Raw genomic sequence first — 16,141 nt, 5'->3', positions numbered from 1 at the left:
CAACTCCTGGGCTACTCTTTTACCAACAAATAGTGGGATTGACTGTCACATTATAATGCCCCCACGGCTGAAAGGGCGAGCATGTTTGGTGTGATGGGGATTCAAACTCGCGACCCTCAGAATGCGAGTCAAGCACCCTAACTACCTGGCCATGCCAGGCCCTTGTCTAGGAGAAACACAGAGGTATATAAGACAAGTGAGAGTCCCAAATGGATTTTTATTTATGTATATTCAAATGACTGCTCAACCTCAGAACCCCTGAAATTAGTAACAGGGTGTTGCCATATAAAATAAATAAGTATGGGACTAAGTTATAAACAAGTGGGTCATAAAGAATAAGTCAACTCCCAGGGATTTCATCTGGCTTCCAAATTCATAACCAGAGGTAAAGGAAATACTGAAGCTGAAGCAATAAACTACAACCTATTCAAATTTTCCCCATGTCAGCTTTCAAGATATCTTTTGAGCAAATAGAAAATTTAGTAAAATGTAACCCAAAATACACTTATGAAATATTTGGAAAAATAATGATAAACAAGACAGATCAACTGTACAAGCCATTTTATCAGTTAGTAAAAGTAAGATTGAAGGAGAGTAATTCAGTGTATAGGGATAAACAACCTTCCTAAAGGCTATGGAAGAAGCTGACAAGTCACAATTATGAAATAAAAGCATGAAGAAAGAAACAATTTGTTGAGCAACTGGAGAAAGACAAAAAATATGTTTAATCACCAACTCCTGAAAGTAGTCTAATGGGGATTGACAGACTTCTAGGAAAGAATATCAGTAAGAGTGAGCTAATGTAAGAGCTAGTCTAGAAGAGAATCCGGCTTCTCTCACAAAGAATCTAGACATGAAATCATATGCAAAATTGATATTTGATTATGATATTCCCTTGCTAGTATTGGGACTATTTACCCATGAGAAAATTGATGTAATAAGGGAAAACATGGCAGATCTGGCCAAAGTGGAACAAAAAGTTGAGTATAGCACCTCATATAACTAATCTTGGAGAGCAAACAAGGAAGGTGTAAAAGTTTTTCCATGATTGACTCAAAGCATCCACAGCGACAATTCGGATCTGAGACTGAAGGCCTGTAGAGTGGAAGAAGATGGTTATCTGATGTAGCAAAGGCATCAATCAATAGACAATCTAGATGTTTGCATAGCCATTAAAACAAAAAGGGTGGAGAGTTCACTCTGTGGAGAAAAGTCAATGATCCTAAGAGTCTGTCTAATTGTTCATTAGATTGAGAACATAACAGGCTTGAAGGAGAACATGTTGTGAATGAAGCCAAAGAAGTATTGAAACTGCAGCAAAACAAAGAATGGTGGTGTAGAAAAGGCAAAAACATGAGAAGAGTACATTGAATAGTTCATAGTTCTAATGTATTGATGTGAGCTGTTGCTTCTTTAAAAAGAGTCTAAAAACCAGAACAACTGCTGATTCACCAACACAGTATCCAATCCATAAGATATATCTATTAAAAGAGAAGAGCTATATAAAAAGAAAGAAAGATGGCCCCAGCTGATATAAACTTTTGATTCCATTAAAACTGGAGAAACTTGAGATTGATGAGAGAAACAGTTATGCTGCATAAAAATAGGTTTGGTGTTCAGACACAACTGAGAAGCAAGACCCCATTGGAGGTGTTTCATGTGACTGCACTCCAAAGAAATGACATTATAAAAAGAAGCCATTGATCCCAAATCAGAAAGGGTATCTTTAGTGGTAGGTAGGCAAGACAGAAGAATATAAACAATAAGACTCCAAGGTTAAAATGTTTCTTGAACTTTGTTGATCCAAAATCCCAGATTTACTACATACTATGTTGGTACTAACTGGGACTTAGATTTGTGAATGATCCACTCAAGAAATGTAGCTAACTGGGTGGTCAACTAAGTGTGTTGAAAAGACTGATTGGATGAATGGTTCAGAATAAGGCAATTGTCCGTATAGAAATTAAAGTTCATGTAAAGTGACTGGAGAAGACAAGTAAATGCTTTGACTACTTGACAGAAAACAAAAGAATCCGAGGCCAAGCTAAAAGTAATAAACTACCTTCTAAATGGAAAAAACAAAGCAATGACAGATGAAGAGGAATATGCATATCAGCATTCTGTACATCCACCTTTGTCATCCAGTGGCTTCAACAAAGACATTGATGCAACAACCTAATAAATTCCATTTTGAAATGAGGTGTTTCCAGGTAACAATTAAGTTGAGACAGATCTATGACAGTTATAAAATCTACTAATTTCTTGGGCTCTAAAGAGAGATGGAAGTGTAAACCTGCTGAAGAAGTATAAAACTTATTTCAATTGTCCCTTTCTGAAGGTCATCTAAGACTTCATGATTCATAAAACATTAGCAAACTGAATTAGAAAGAAGAGGGGGAAAAATGGTTGCACAGGAAGAGAACAGTGAAACTGAAGATAAAGATCTGACTGAAGGATTACTTGAATCAACAGTCCTAAAGCAAAGGGTTCCACAAATGAACAAGTCATCTGAGACAACCCATCAGAAGTCCAGATGTTAAAACTAGCTGGGACAAAAGAATGTTATTTAAAGGTTTGAATAGAGCTATCTCACTTACTTCTCTATTTGACCACATGAGGTTGAAAAGAAATGAGGAGTAGTAGCAGATATCAACTAAGAAATTAATGAAGAAGGGAAGGCAAGAGGGTGAATCATACTTACTGGTTGTCTCAAGAAAGAATGACAAGACAACAATCAAATGGCTAGAATCCTAATCAGCTGCTGCTTCTGAATTGAAAACATGTTCAGGTAAAATTCCTATAAATAAAAACAATGCAAGAAAGAAGCTCTTTCTATATCAGCAAAGAAGATAAGGTGTGAAGAAACATAAGAGTCATGTGGTAATAGAAACAATATACAAAAAATACAATGAATGTCACTTTTCACATTAGTTTTAATTGATAGGTAGTATTTCTTTTTCTACAATTTCTTTATGCTTCATTACCAGTTTATCAATATGTATGCCTAACCTGCAGTGTTGTAAAAATTTGCCAAAGAACAATTATTTTCATATTATTCTTCACTGACACAATGAAAGAAGGTCACAGATATAAAATATATTGCCATAAAAATAGACAATCAGATTTGGATGGCAAAAAACAAGTCTTTCCTCTAAAACTGATACAGAAACATCATTAGTGCGAACCACAACTAAGTTATTGTAGGGTGGAAATCTGAACATAAATAAAAGAATCTGGAGAATGAGAGTTGCTGATAAGAAGAAGAAAACTTAAAAATTAGAGAAATCAGAGTGTACAGGGTAGAAAACTGATGGGGAGTCATGAAAGAAGACCACGTAGAAGATCCACAAAAACAATAGCCAATCTGAGGTTCAAGAGCTTCAGAAGATGAGTAGTAGATGATGACTCTGTTAAAAGGCCACTTGCATGACAAACATGGGGAACATGAAGGCTATTAATATTCTGGTAATTAGTAAAAGCATTTACAAAAACCTGAATATCAGAAGAATGTAGCAGAAATAATGATTTGAAAAATTAGTCCTCTAACATGATACTAGCACCCTCATGTGGAACAGAAATAGGTTCAATAGAACATTTCCGAGAGAGAGAGAGAGAAAAAAGAGAAATCAGAGCAGCAGAAGTTTAGTTCAGGATTAGGGCTAACTGAACATGTTCTACTGACATTGAAGATGAATAAACCTGAACACATGCATATAGTAGCTATTTCTTGCACATCTGTCTTTGGGTAATCTCCAATCTAAGTGTGTTATAATGTGAACTCCACTGGTGCATGATGTAATCATCATGTGACAATAGTCCTCCACAAATAGGATGATCACACATCCTACATACACAGTAAATACCCATAAGCACTAGTGATCAAAATTAACTTCATCGTTAGAAGAGGGCAAGAAAAATGTGTACCGGTAGTGGGGAAGAAAGGTGTGAAGAGAGGTAAGCATCCAGCAGAAATACATTTTCAGGTAAAGAGAATGTTACATTTTGAAACAAAAGACCTCTCTGCACACAGTAGCTAACATTCAATAATGATGTGGTGGAGGGGCTAGTGTAATTGATGAGCGTTCTTAGGAGAAGGCAACTGAAGGAGGAGGAGAGGTGAGGAAAAATAGGACCATGTAAGAAAATTGAAAGATAGTCAACAAGGCTTCAAAATAGCCTTTGATGATTAAAACTGATAATTCTAAGTCAAACAATCAGATAAAGAAGGTAACAGTAAGGTGGCCTAGTGGTAGACAGCAACAGATAGATCAATGGTGAAAAACACACACCACTTTTGTTGAAAGTCAGACAGAAAGTAGAAGGGTGACACAACTGACATAATAGATGGGCTATGTGGTCAGAAAACTTAACCAGCCAACAAGGTATCAAACAAATCCCATATATGAAGAGAATGGACAACACTCACAGGTGAGAGAAAGACTATGAGGTTGGAGAAAGAGTGACCGAGGTGGAGGCAGAAAAATAAGTGTCTTGGATACTAGTTGGCAAAGAACAGGAAACCAAGACTGAACTAGCCCAAAAAGTGTTGACAACCAGACCCAACGAGGAGTGTCACAAATCAGTGCTAAGATGTGTTGGAGAACATAAAGAGGAGGATACAACTACGGAAAGAGATGAGACTAGTCCTGGCTGAGAGCATCCACAGCCAGAAGTGCTAGATGAGGTTCTGGAGGCCAGAAAAGGGGGGAGTTTGGCATTGAGAGGAGTGACAAAGGCATTGATCAATGATGTGACCACTCCATAAGAAGAATGATATCTGATTAATAGAGTCAATCCATCACCAGGTTCAAAGTTTCTGGGACACAAAAAGCTGTCAGATGAACCCAGTGTGAGTGGCCCCAAAACAGAAAGCCCAACTTGTGAAAGCAAAGGTCCCTGGAGCAAGTCCCACCCTAAAGATTGATAATGGAAAGGACTGTAAAATTATTAGATAAGATCATAACCAGATAAGATGGGTGGCCAAGAGCTCCAGAATATTGATGTGAAAAGACTGCTCTACAGGAGACCAAACCACTAGTGTCAATGTGTTGTCCAGAGAAGCATCCCAAACTGAAGGAGATGCATCAGTGAATAGATGGAGATACAGATAGGGGGCAGCAATGCAATGCCATCCATACTGTTGGCATGATCCAGCCACCAAGACAGGTCCTCAAGAAGGGAAGGCAGTAGCATCACAAGAGAAGACAAAGGATCATAAGAGATTTTCCACTGGTTGCCCAAAGTTCATTGAAGAAGCCTCATGTGAGCTCAGCCCAAAGGGACAAGATGTTTCAGGGAAGTGAGAGTCCTCAAAAGAGACAGAACCTTTTGAGCAGGAAGTATAAGACAGGCAAGAGTAAAGGTAACTAGATTCTCCATGTCCCATAAATGAAGGTTGGCCCTCAATTGAGTCTAGAATTCAATGACAACAAGGTGGATCAAGTATTAAGTTGGTGTCCTAAACGACTTGGAAAACTTGAACAATCAGCCCAAACAAGCTGCCTCTTGGTGAAGAAATGTATGGCCAAGAAGGAGGTCTCCTGAGAAGAAGGGAGGAAGAGTCATTCATCCCATGTAATAATGGAAACAATATCCAAAACAGTGGACATAAGGAGTCAAAGTGATAACAGAGGAGGGGGTTCAAAACTGGTACACCTGATCATAGTGCATGAAACAAAGGAAATGATGCAAGGACAGGGCAATTGGAATGTGAAGAAAGGCATCTGAGGCATCAACCTTCATCATCCATACTCCAAGGTTAAAAAAAAAACAAAGAAGAAACCCCTCTACTATGAACTGAGGAACCACCAGATAGTAGTTGAGAGAAGAAAGGTCAATGTTGGAACATTAGTTCCTGATCTATTTAGGGACAACAAAAAGGCAATAATAAAAACCTGGTGATAGTAAAATGACCCTTTCAATGGCTTTCATGTCCCAAAGATCAGATACCATGGTCTTAAGATGCAGAAGACAATGATGATCAGAAGGAGGAGGAAAAGGAACAGGAAAATAGGACAGAGGAGGAAGAGATGAGAAGTGAAGAGAAAGACCATGTGTAAGAAACTGAATGACCCACCAGTCAGCTATACAAGAGGTCCAGAGGTGTGTGAACAGAAACAGACATGGCAGTACAGGGCCTGATCTAGGGGGGGGGGGCATCAAAACTCCCAACAGCTGCCATATGAGAGGGAGGGAGTCAAGAAGCAGTAGAGGAACATGAAATGGGAAAAGACAGACAGATGGAGGGTTCATGGGATCAAGGAATGGGACTGGACTCACATGGTTGTGAGAGACGAGAAAAGGGAGCACTGGTGTTGGGCAGCATTAAATTGAGTTTCCAAGGCATTAGAAATACCCAAAAAACTTCAGGGTGAAGAAAATGGGTCAAATAGAGGTCACAGAGATAAGAATGGGAAAGACAAATGGTAGATAGAAGAACATCACATCCCAGAAAGTCCCAACAACAGAAGAACCACGTAAGCAGATACAAGATAGAAGATGAAACCCTGGCCAAAGTATTGAAAATAACTGACCATAGGTCCCCAGAAAAACTACTGGGATCATAGCATAGATCTTCAGACAGAAAATGAAGGCAGAATAAGTAATGAAGGAGGTGAGTAAGAAAAAGGCAATAACAGGGAAACTGAGCACTGTAGACTGTTACTGGAGTTAGGAGGTAAGCCTTCCAAGCAGGTAGAAGGAACTTCGTGAATTGGGAATCCAAGACTGGAAAAGGTGAATGGCCATAAGCCATGGTGTAGGAACCCTTGAGTTGAGGAGGATGAGGCATTTGAAAATGGAAAAGAAGCTGATTCAAGTATGTGTCAAGATGGACACACGTCAGAAGGAGAAAAAAAGAAGTAATCCTCAGCATAAAAGTCATGTAGTAAGAAAGGGGAAGAATCAAAGGATATAGGAGAAAGAGAAATTAGAAAAAACAACAATTGAGAAATCAAATCCACAAAGATATTTGGTTTGGTTTTTTGGAATTTCGTGCAAAGCTACACGAGGGCTATCAGCACTAGCCATCCCTAATTTAGCAGTGTAAGACTAAAGGGAAGGCAGCTAGTCATCACCACCCACCGCCAACTCTTGGGCTACTCTTTTACCAACGAATAGTGGGATTGACCATCACGTTATAACACCCACACAGCAGAAAGGGTGAGCATGTTTGATGTGACGGGGATTCAAACCCGTGACCCACAGATTGAGAGTCGAGCGCCCTAACCACCTGGCCATGCCAGGCCAAGATATTTGGAGGAGGGACATTGTCTTCCTCAGGTAAAGAAGAAATTAGTGCAAACCAAGAAAGTAGAAAGAGCTGACAAATGTCGTCATCCTCAGGACTGGGTTCAGAAAGAAGAGAATGCACTTCAGATGCAGGGATAAGGGTAGGAAGCAAGGAAGACATCAAAGATCGGATCACATGTGACATGTGGCAGTAATGTTTTCAACAATAATGAGTCTCCATTGGCCACAGACAAAGTAGGGGCAGTGTTAGAGGAGGTAGTAGTTACCATTACTTGGGAATTTGTTATCATTATAGCAATTCTGCTGGTCAAAAATTAATATTATTATTTAAATTATGTAGTGGGAATGTAGCTTTAAACTCAACTAAAAGGAACCATAGAAAGTTAACATTGAAAAGGCAGCACATATCTCTCAAAATTGATTATTTTTAAATTTAAGAAAAAAAGTTTGTTAAAGATAGTGATGAGGATAAGAAATAAAGTTAATTTTGAGTGCAAGTGCTTATGGGATCTACTGTACATGGACAATGCCACCCTCCTTTTGATGGAAAGCTATTGTTGTATCATGCAATAGCACAATTCGCATTATAACATGTGTCTTAGGTGGGAGATAGTTCAAGGCTAGTGGCATGTGCAAAAGCTCGAAGGCAGACATGCAAGAATAGTTACAGTGTGCAAAGGGGTAAGCATTTTTGCTTTGAAAGAGAAAAAACACGGTTCACATATTTTTTAGGACAGCTTAAAAGATGACAACTTAAACATGAAAAACATGAAGTTACATAAAATAATATTGGATCCAATCTGACAAATTTTAGACTTTCATTCTAGAACAGTATGACTGAATCATACAAAGCTGCAGTTGTATTGTAAAGCTTCAATACTGCAAGAAAAACATACCTATTGATAATCATAGTGTAAGATATAATACATAAAGCCTACAAGTTTCTAATTTGATATTATATTCCGCTGTGCCAAAATATATATAAATATGTGTCTTAGTGCTTTACAACCCTTCACGTAGCTACTTGCCAATTACTGAAGACCACAATATGGATCAATCCAATCACAACTAATAAGTTTGGTTGTCTGTTCAGATCATTCTTTTTCTCACAAACTCCTAATTGTATAAGAATTATCACTTGCCATTGGACTAATGGTTTACTTAGCCAGGCATGCCACATTTGTTATTCTTGATCTCATCCTTGTGAAATAAAACCTTTTTGATTTATCTTAGTCACATGCTTCAATAAATAGTATTCACATATGCATATACTGCAAAGCAATATAATACCTTCTTTAGCTATAACTATCATTTCTGTCCTAGTGGATTTGGGTGTATTTAACACTTTTGCTATAGGTATTTTTTCTGCACAGGTCACAAGATTTTAGTGAATTCCAAAATTAATTAAACTACTTTCTTATTATCGTATACTAATACACTTGGCATAAAAATGTAGCTAATAATCCAAATCTTAATATTATATAAGTTAAGTTCTTAATTTTTTAAGGCAATATGAAACAAAATTTCTGAATTTCCCCTAGTATGAGAATTGTGACATTTGCTCTCTAGGTGTTCCCTGTTTTCTTATTTATTTACCACTCCTCTGAGACCTACAAAATTTAATGTAAATTACTCATTATAATGTTGTCATTGCTCAAAGAATAATTTTTACAGCCTTCAGTCTTATTTGTTACAAAGCCATAAGTAGAAAATCAGAACACAATTGTCATGCCCACCTGTCACATCCTCTTTTTCACAACTTGCCAATAGTTCCGTCTGAAGTTTAATACTATATTATTTATCCAATAGGAAGTCAAGGTTTTAATCTATCAAATGACATATCATATTACATTGTTTTCTATACAGAGAATTGTTCATTTTGCTCCAGTTCAAATTTTACTCCCACTGGAAACACATCAATGAGCTTAGAATTTTTAATGGCTCTTATTGCATAGTTAGAAAGCCAGAAAAATTGTAATGAGACATTGTCTGCTTCTTGCATGTTATTATTCTGGATTCTTTGGTGTATTACTTAATTATATAAAAACTATTTAGTGCATTAGTACTATTAGTATAAAGAATAGGGTTAAATTTCATTGACAGTCGACAGCAAAAAAAGAAGACCCAGGTAAGTACGTTATTTCTTGTTTTCATGTGCATTCTTTAATTATTATTATAAAAGTGACAAAAATGTAAAAATTAGAAACTTTTTACATTAGATAGTTTTATTACATAAACTAAATAATAATAAAAATATTTTATGAGGTACACTTGCAAGCAACTCACAAGTAGCCTGTGCATTATGTAATTCGATAGGGTAATGTAAAATACACATTCACCAAGTGATTTGGAACTGATGTGGTGAGAATATTAGTTAGACATAATTCAAAAAGTAATAAAATAATAAAATCTAAGTATAAAAAGATGTACACTGTTACAAGTTTAAGCTATTTAGGATAAAGAAATGTAGTTTCATGTTATGATTCTAGAAAGAAAAAATAGGGTAATTTAGATTTTTTTCACATTTGTTTGGTGGTTATGAAGTTGATCAAATTGATCAACGTTGTATAGATTTCAGGTTGAGAAAATAACATAATATACCAAGTTTTCCTGGAGAAAAACATTTGAAATTTATTTAGGAAGATTTAGAGATTATGCAAATAAAATTTGAGATTTTTCAGATGAAAAAAGTATTTTAATGCTAAAATGAAAATCACTTTGCACTCAGAGCAGTCAATACTCTGACATCATAAATTCATGGATATGTCTTTAGTGAAAATACTTATTAAAAATTCTGATTTTTTGCCTACAAATGACTGTTAATTATTACTGAAAACTTTCAAAATTTCATTAAGATACACAAAATATATTAGAAGTTATATGGAAACAATAAAGTCAATTTGGGGTCATGAACTCAGCCTATTCAACCAAGCCCATAGCAAGGGAGATAAAGAAATAAAAAAAACCTGAAACTATATAAACTACTTCTCTCCAAGTGAAATACTGGTTAGCTCTTTCATTTAAAAGAAAAAATCAATATTAAAGTTTTTTCAATAATACATCAAACCTTTTCTTTGAGGAATTCAATAGAAGAACATAAGTTGTATGGGTATTGTGATCTTCCATAAAAAAATTGAGTTTTAATATCTATACATTTTTAAATATTGGATAAAAGAAAACTTCATCTGTAAAACAAAAGTTAAAATTTTCTTACACTGAAAATGTATTTCTAATAGATACCTTTTTTTCACATAATAGCTTTTCTTGATTAGTGCTGCCCTATATTTGTGCAATTTTCGCTCACTGCTAGTCTTGATGTTGTCACCTACCCTCACTTGTTTTCGCATGGTACGGCTGTGCTTTAGCATGCAAATGAGCATGGGACAACCATCCACCAATAGGAGCATGACACACCCTCCTAGTACAACTGACTCCCACTATACTGTCAAGTGCAAACATTGTTTCAAGATTAGGCATATATAGATGAACTAGAAGTGTCAGTGGAGGTAAGTATCTATCAGAAATACATTTTTTCAGTGTAGGAAAATATCAACTTCCAACAGGATATCTTCCTCCTCTCAAATATTATAGCTAAAATCCAAGATTGAAATGGTGGGTAGATAGTGCAAAGTTACCCAAACAAGCACCTTTCAGAAAGTGCACAAAGTAAACCCATGGAGTGTGAAACCTCACTGGATGTAGTCACATCCGTGGGAGACCACACCAAATCTGTACCGGGTATAATTTTCCCCTGTAGTGAAGAATAGTATTGAAATGAAAAGAGCAGAAAGAAGCATATCCAACAAAATGAATGCACGAATGACGTAGAGTGGCTAAGGCATATCAGAATGTAATCGGTGGGTCAACTCCAGTCCAAAACCTGGTAGTACAAGGAATGGGGCATCTGGGCCACAGTAGGAGAAGGGTCCCAACCATCTTCACATAAGGCTCAGGAATCATAAGGAAAAAGGATTTCCATTCCAAAAATCCAGGCCTACACTACCAACACCAGACACCTAAGGACCTGACATCTGGGTGACAGTAGGAAGGTGGAATGCAATGTGGAGAGTAAACTCCAGTCCAAAACCAACTAGAAGAGGGAAAAATAGCATAGTGAGGATTTTGGATAAATGCAGCACCAGAGAAAATGCAATGGGTGACTGCAAAACCCTATTTTGAAAAGCAGGCCAATCCTGAAGTAGTCAATCAGGGATAAAAGGATGGACAGCAATCCCTTCCCTGCTTTACTTATGATAGTCCATGAGTCCATACAGTTTGGGTGCAGTCCTGTGGAACATATCATCTTCATGTTAAGCATTATGGACCTGAAAAGTCCAACTGGGCAGATCTGATGGCTGGGCCAGCTTATAACCAGAATCTCTGGGAATCAGCATTCAGGAGGAGGTAGGATAGGGGATTACCAACTGACAAGTATACCTGGACAATCACCACTCATTACAGAGTGGGATCCAGAATGAAGCATAGGGTAACTGTAAGTGAAAAAGAAATGAAAAACATACCCATTCATGGTTGAATCAACAAGAGCAAGCTGGTATCAGGAGACAGACGGTATCTGATTGAGGAGGATTCAGCAAAATGATGTAGATAATGGGTGACAAAGACATGCAGCATGGTCCACATGCCAGTCTGGATGATTTTCTCCAATGGAAGACAGAAATAACCAGCTAACGACATGGAGAGGTGGCAGATCTGGTGAGAACAGACCTGGAAAAGGCACTGGGAATCATGGAATAACAAGGAATGAGCCAAATAGATAAGTTGGTGAACCCAACCTTGTAAGTGTAATCAGGGTAAAGTCATGGGAGGAAGAAGGATTCCATTGGATAAAGGAAGGAAGCTGTACACATTACATAATACTTAAGAATCCATACAGGACACAGGAGATGATGTGGAGCAGAACATGAATATAAATGGGAAATGGAAGGTAGGGAAATCAATATGAAAGCAAAATTCCTCTTATGAGCTGCTGAGGTCTTGAGGAGGAATGAGCAGTCAGGATAAAGGAGAATATAACTACTATAAAATAGGATATGAAAGACATAGAGAGCGAACAAGTCTCATAGACAATGACTACAGGCCAAAAGGATCAAAAAGTAGGTCAAGGAAAGGTAGTATATGGAACAGGACAACAGGGATCAAATGGGGGAAGAGTAGAGGCATGTGAAATGACTTTAAGATTCCAATCCGGGAAAGGTGTGAGGGGAAGACTGAGGCAACAGAAAGAATAAAATGTGGGAGAAGGAAACACACAGTAGAAGTGAGAAAAACAATAGGTAGAAAATAAGGTTGTCTGATAGCTTGCAATAGACGAAACAGAGAGACCATTGTGAAACAGCCATATGAAGAAATCAGACAGATGAGGGATACTGGAATGGGAGAGAAGATAACCTCATCATAGAGACCAACAGTGAGAGATGCTCAATTTCTTCTGATTAACCAACAAAGAAGAAGGGCAGACGGACTGTGAAATAAAGGACGTTACATGTGTGGAGAGTCCATCTAGCTCACAAGGGACTGGACAAATGCCACAGATGAAGCCACAGCATGAGAACGGCAAAGTAAAACACAGGCATGTGAGGTTGGTGGAGGATGGACATGGACAGAGGAAGAAGTAAAGAAGGTCATGACTGAAGCACCAGAAATAACAGAAAGCATGGTTGAACAGGCCAGAATAAGGCAATCAGAAGGACCTGACATTAAACCAATGTTAATCCAATCCTGACTGAAGGCATTGACCACCAAAGCAAAGGACATGGAACTAGGAGCCACAACAGAGGAAATTTGGTATTGACATTGGTAGAAAATGCATCCAGCAATGAGGTACCTCACTGTCAACACAGCCACCGAAAGACCTGCAGACAAAGGGAACCACTCTGTGGGGAAAATTTTGTTGGGACAAGATAAACAATTTGCAATAAGACTGAGAGCACCTGGGACATGACAAACTAAGAGGCAAACATATTGAGTATGAGCCCAGAAAATATCTAACATTTGAAAACAAAGGAAACATGAATGGGTGCCCTCTTGTCAATTGATGTAAGAGACAATGGTTGAACTTTTGGAATGGATCATAACCGACTTGTCCCGCACAACTGGAAGGAAATGATACAAAGCCTGACAAACTGTCAGGAGTTCCAGAAGACTGATGTGGGATTCTGACTTGACCAGTGACCTGAAACACTACCATTGAGAGAAGCATTAGTGAAAAGGTGAAGATACAGTCAGGGAGGTAGAAAAGGAACTCCAGCCAAGGTGTTATCCCTGTTGAGCTTCCAAGAAAAATTGACTTGAAGGGAGGGTGGAGGATAGAGGAACCCAGGGGATCCCTAGCAAGTTTCCATTGATCTTGTATGTTCCCTTGGAGTGTTCTCATATGAAAAAGATAGAAACTCAAAAATAGGAAGTAAAAGAGAGGATTGAGCCTTCAGAACAAATAGCTCCATAGGACACAAATTAAAAGGAGAAGGCTGGGCCTAACTAAGATGGGAGTTGAAAACTTCCGAGGTGGACAAGGTATTGGGTCAAAATAACAACAGACTTTTCCACCTTAACAAGCCAACCCAAATGAGCAGCTTCTTTGAGAAGAAACTGTTTGGCTGTACAAAGTTCATAGCAAAGGAGCTAAGAGCAACCAGTCATCCATATAATGATGAATCCACAGACCATAAAAGTGTAATAGATGGGCAAAAGAATTGACCACTTAACAAAAAATGTAGAGAAAAAATGGAAGAGTGCAGAATTGATAGACTCATCCCTCATGGACAAACCAAAGGTAACAAAAGGATGCTGGGAAATGTGGATGTGAAGGTACACATCCAATACATCCATCTTCATCATCCAAAGACAAGAGTAAAAGTATATCAAAGAGACAGTAAAGACATCACACTGAAACAGGTAATGTTTATGTAACAGTTTGAACTAGAAAGGTCTATGACTGGACCCCAGTCTCTGGTTTTCTTGGTAATGACGAATAACTAGGAATAGAGCCCTGACATAGGGTGACCAATGACTTCGATAGCAACTTTGGAAAGAAGATAAGATTCTGAACTGTCTCAGAAAAATGCTGGCTGTTAAGGGAATCTCGAGGAGGAGGAAAGAAAACAGGAAAGGGGACAACAGAAGAAAGGCAACCAAACGAAGCAAGAATTCTTTTGACAAGATTTGAAACAATCTTGGATCTGTGGTGAAGGTGTATCAAAGAGGAGCAAACTTGGACAATCTGGTCCTAATGGGACCATACCCAGTGGATACTCACCGGCAGCATGAAAGGTGGAAATGAGCAATGCATCAAATTGTCATTGAAACCTGTGATGAAGACACAGACATGAGAGAAAAAAGAAAAGGGTAGGAATTGTGGAAGAAGGCTGCAACAGACAAGGAGGTAAGAGAACTGTGCTGTTGAACAGCCTCTACATGACATTCCAATATATCCATAAATCAGGTAAATATGTGGGGGTAGATGCACATGAGTTAAAAGTGCATCTTGACCCAAAAGATCCCAACAACAAAGGAGCCAGGTGCGGAGGATGTAGCATGCTGACTCCTGAACACAACTGATCCACAAAACAAGTAGCATGGACCCTGGCATCTGAAAAAGGAAAGAGAACTAAATAATCAGAGGAAGGATGATAATGCAAAAGAGAAGAGGATGGGTCATAAGACACAGAGAATAATGACAAAATGTAACAAACATGTCACCATGTCCAGGAAAGCAGACAAAGGCTAAGGTAGGTCAAAAGGCTTAGATCAAGATTGCATGGCAAAGAAAGGAGGGGGAAAAAGGTTATCAAAGTCCTCATCATCCTGGCCAGCCTCTTACAGAAATGAGAAAACTGGTAAAGGTTTAGGAGAACTCTCAGACTGGATGAAAGATTCAACTTCACAGTGAACAAGATCTGAACAATACTCTGCAGATAAGGTCATCTCTGAAGCCAGGTTGTTGGGCTGTGGCATCGCTAACAGAAGTTGTGGTAATTGTAAATTGAGAACTTGTGTTCAAAAAAATTGGGTCACACAATCCTCGGTTGAACTTCCTTGAAAATAACAGAGGAATCCAAGAAAAGAAAAAAAAATTGAATGAAGGTGTAGGAAAACTAAGCTCAAAACCCACAAATAATAAAATACAATTTATCAGTGAGCAAAACGTCTGACCACTGCAGTGCCAAACCAAAAAAAACATTTGTAATCAACAGTATAGAGAGAGACAGCTGCTCTAAGAGGGTGTGTGGTGAAGGGTTGTGGCATATTAAATTGCGTGCTACAGCACAGTCATACTACATGAAAACACATGAGAGTAGATGGGAGCATCAAGGCTAGTGGCAAGTGAGAATTGTGCAAATAGAAGTCAGCATTAACTGAGAAAAACTATTATGTGAGCAGAAGTAATGTATCATATTGAAAGTATTTTATTCAGACTTGTAATAACATTAGAAAGAAAATACAATTGAAAAAAGAAATATTCCAATAAATAAATTGTGCCTAACATTTTGCCTTGGAAGATACTTACTTAAATGATGTAATTTTCTTTATTGAGGAGATAGGCACATCATAGCCACACTCTTCTAAAATCTCATCTTTTGCTATTTCCTCCAGACACTTGTCCTTGTCAACAATTCCTGCACACAGTTCAATAGTTATTCCCTCACTTGGAGGATATTTGGAGGTGTCAATTGTTGGGCCTGTTTCTTCTGCTGGCAAACTGTTGTAGTAGACAGCTAAGTGTAGAAACAAAAGTCTAAAGAGGGTCAAACATATTGGATATTCTGCACAAGAAATGAATATGATTATAATAAACACACTACTTCAATTACAAAGAAAAAGTCATTTTGATCCTTTTAATAACAATAACAAGCCATTTAACCCTATTGCC

At 37.9% G+C, this 16,141-nt stretch overlaps 1 protein-coding gene across 11 annotated transcripts in view; it reads right to left on the bottom strand.

The window, feature by feature from the left end:
- LOC106463474 (uridine diphosphate glucose pyrophosphatase-like) overlaps nucleotides 1-16,141 on the bottom strand; it is a 30,601-nt gene that overhangs the window by 1,781 nt on the left and 12,679 nt on the right. For 7 of the 11 annotated variants that reach the window (XM_022390978.1, XM_022390977.1, XM_022390979.1 and 4 more), the window contains one exon: nucleotides 15,779-16,006. In XM_022390978.1, the coding sequence (XP_022246686.1) occupies nucleotides 15,779-16,006 (228 nt within the window). The remainder of the gene's footprint in view (nucleotides 1-15,778; nucleotides 16,007-16,141) is intronic. The other 4 variants (XM_013923511.2, XM_013923509.2, XM_013923510.2 and 1 more) reach the window with 1 other exon arrangement.

The sequence above is a fragment of the Limulus polyphemus genome, unplaced genomic scaffold (assembly GCF_000517525.1).
Source record: "Limulus polyphemus unplaced genomic scaffold, Limulus_polyphemus-2.1.2 Scaffold1419, whole genome shotgun sequence".
Taxonomy (NCBI): domain Eukaryota; kingdom Metazoa; phylum Arthropoda; class Merostomata; order Xiphosura; family Limulidae; genus Limulus; species Limulus polyphemus.
The sequence above is the reverse complement of the archived record's forward strand: the minus strand, read 5'-3'. Positions and strand labels throughout refer to the sequence as shown.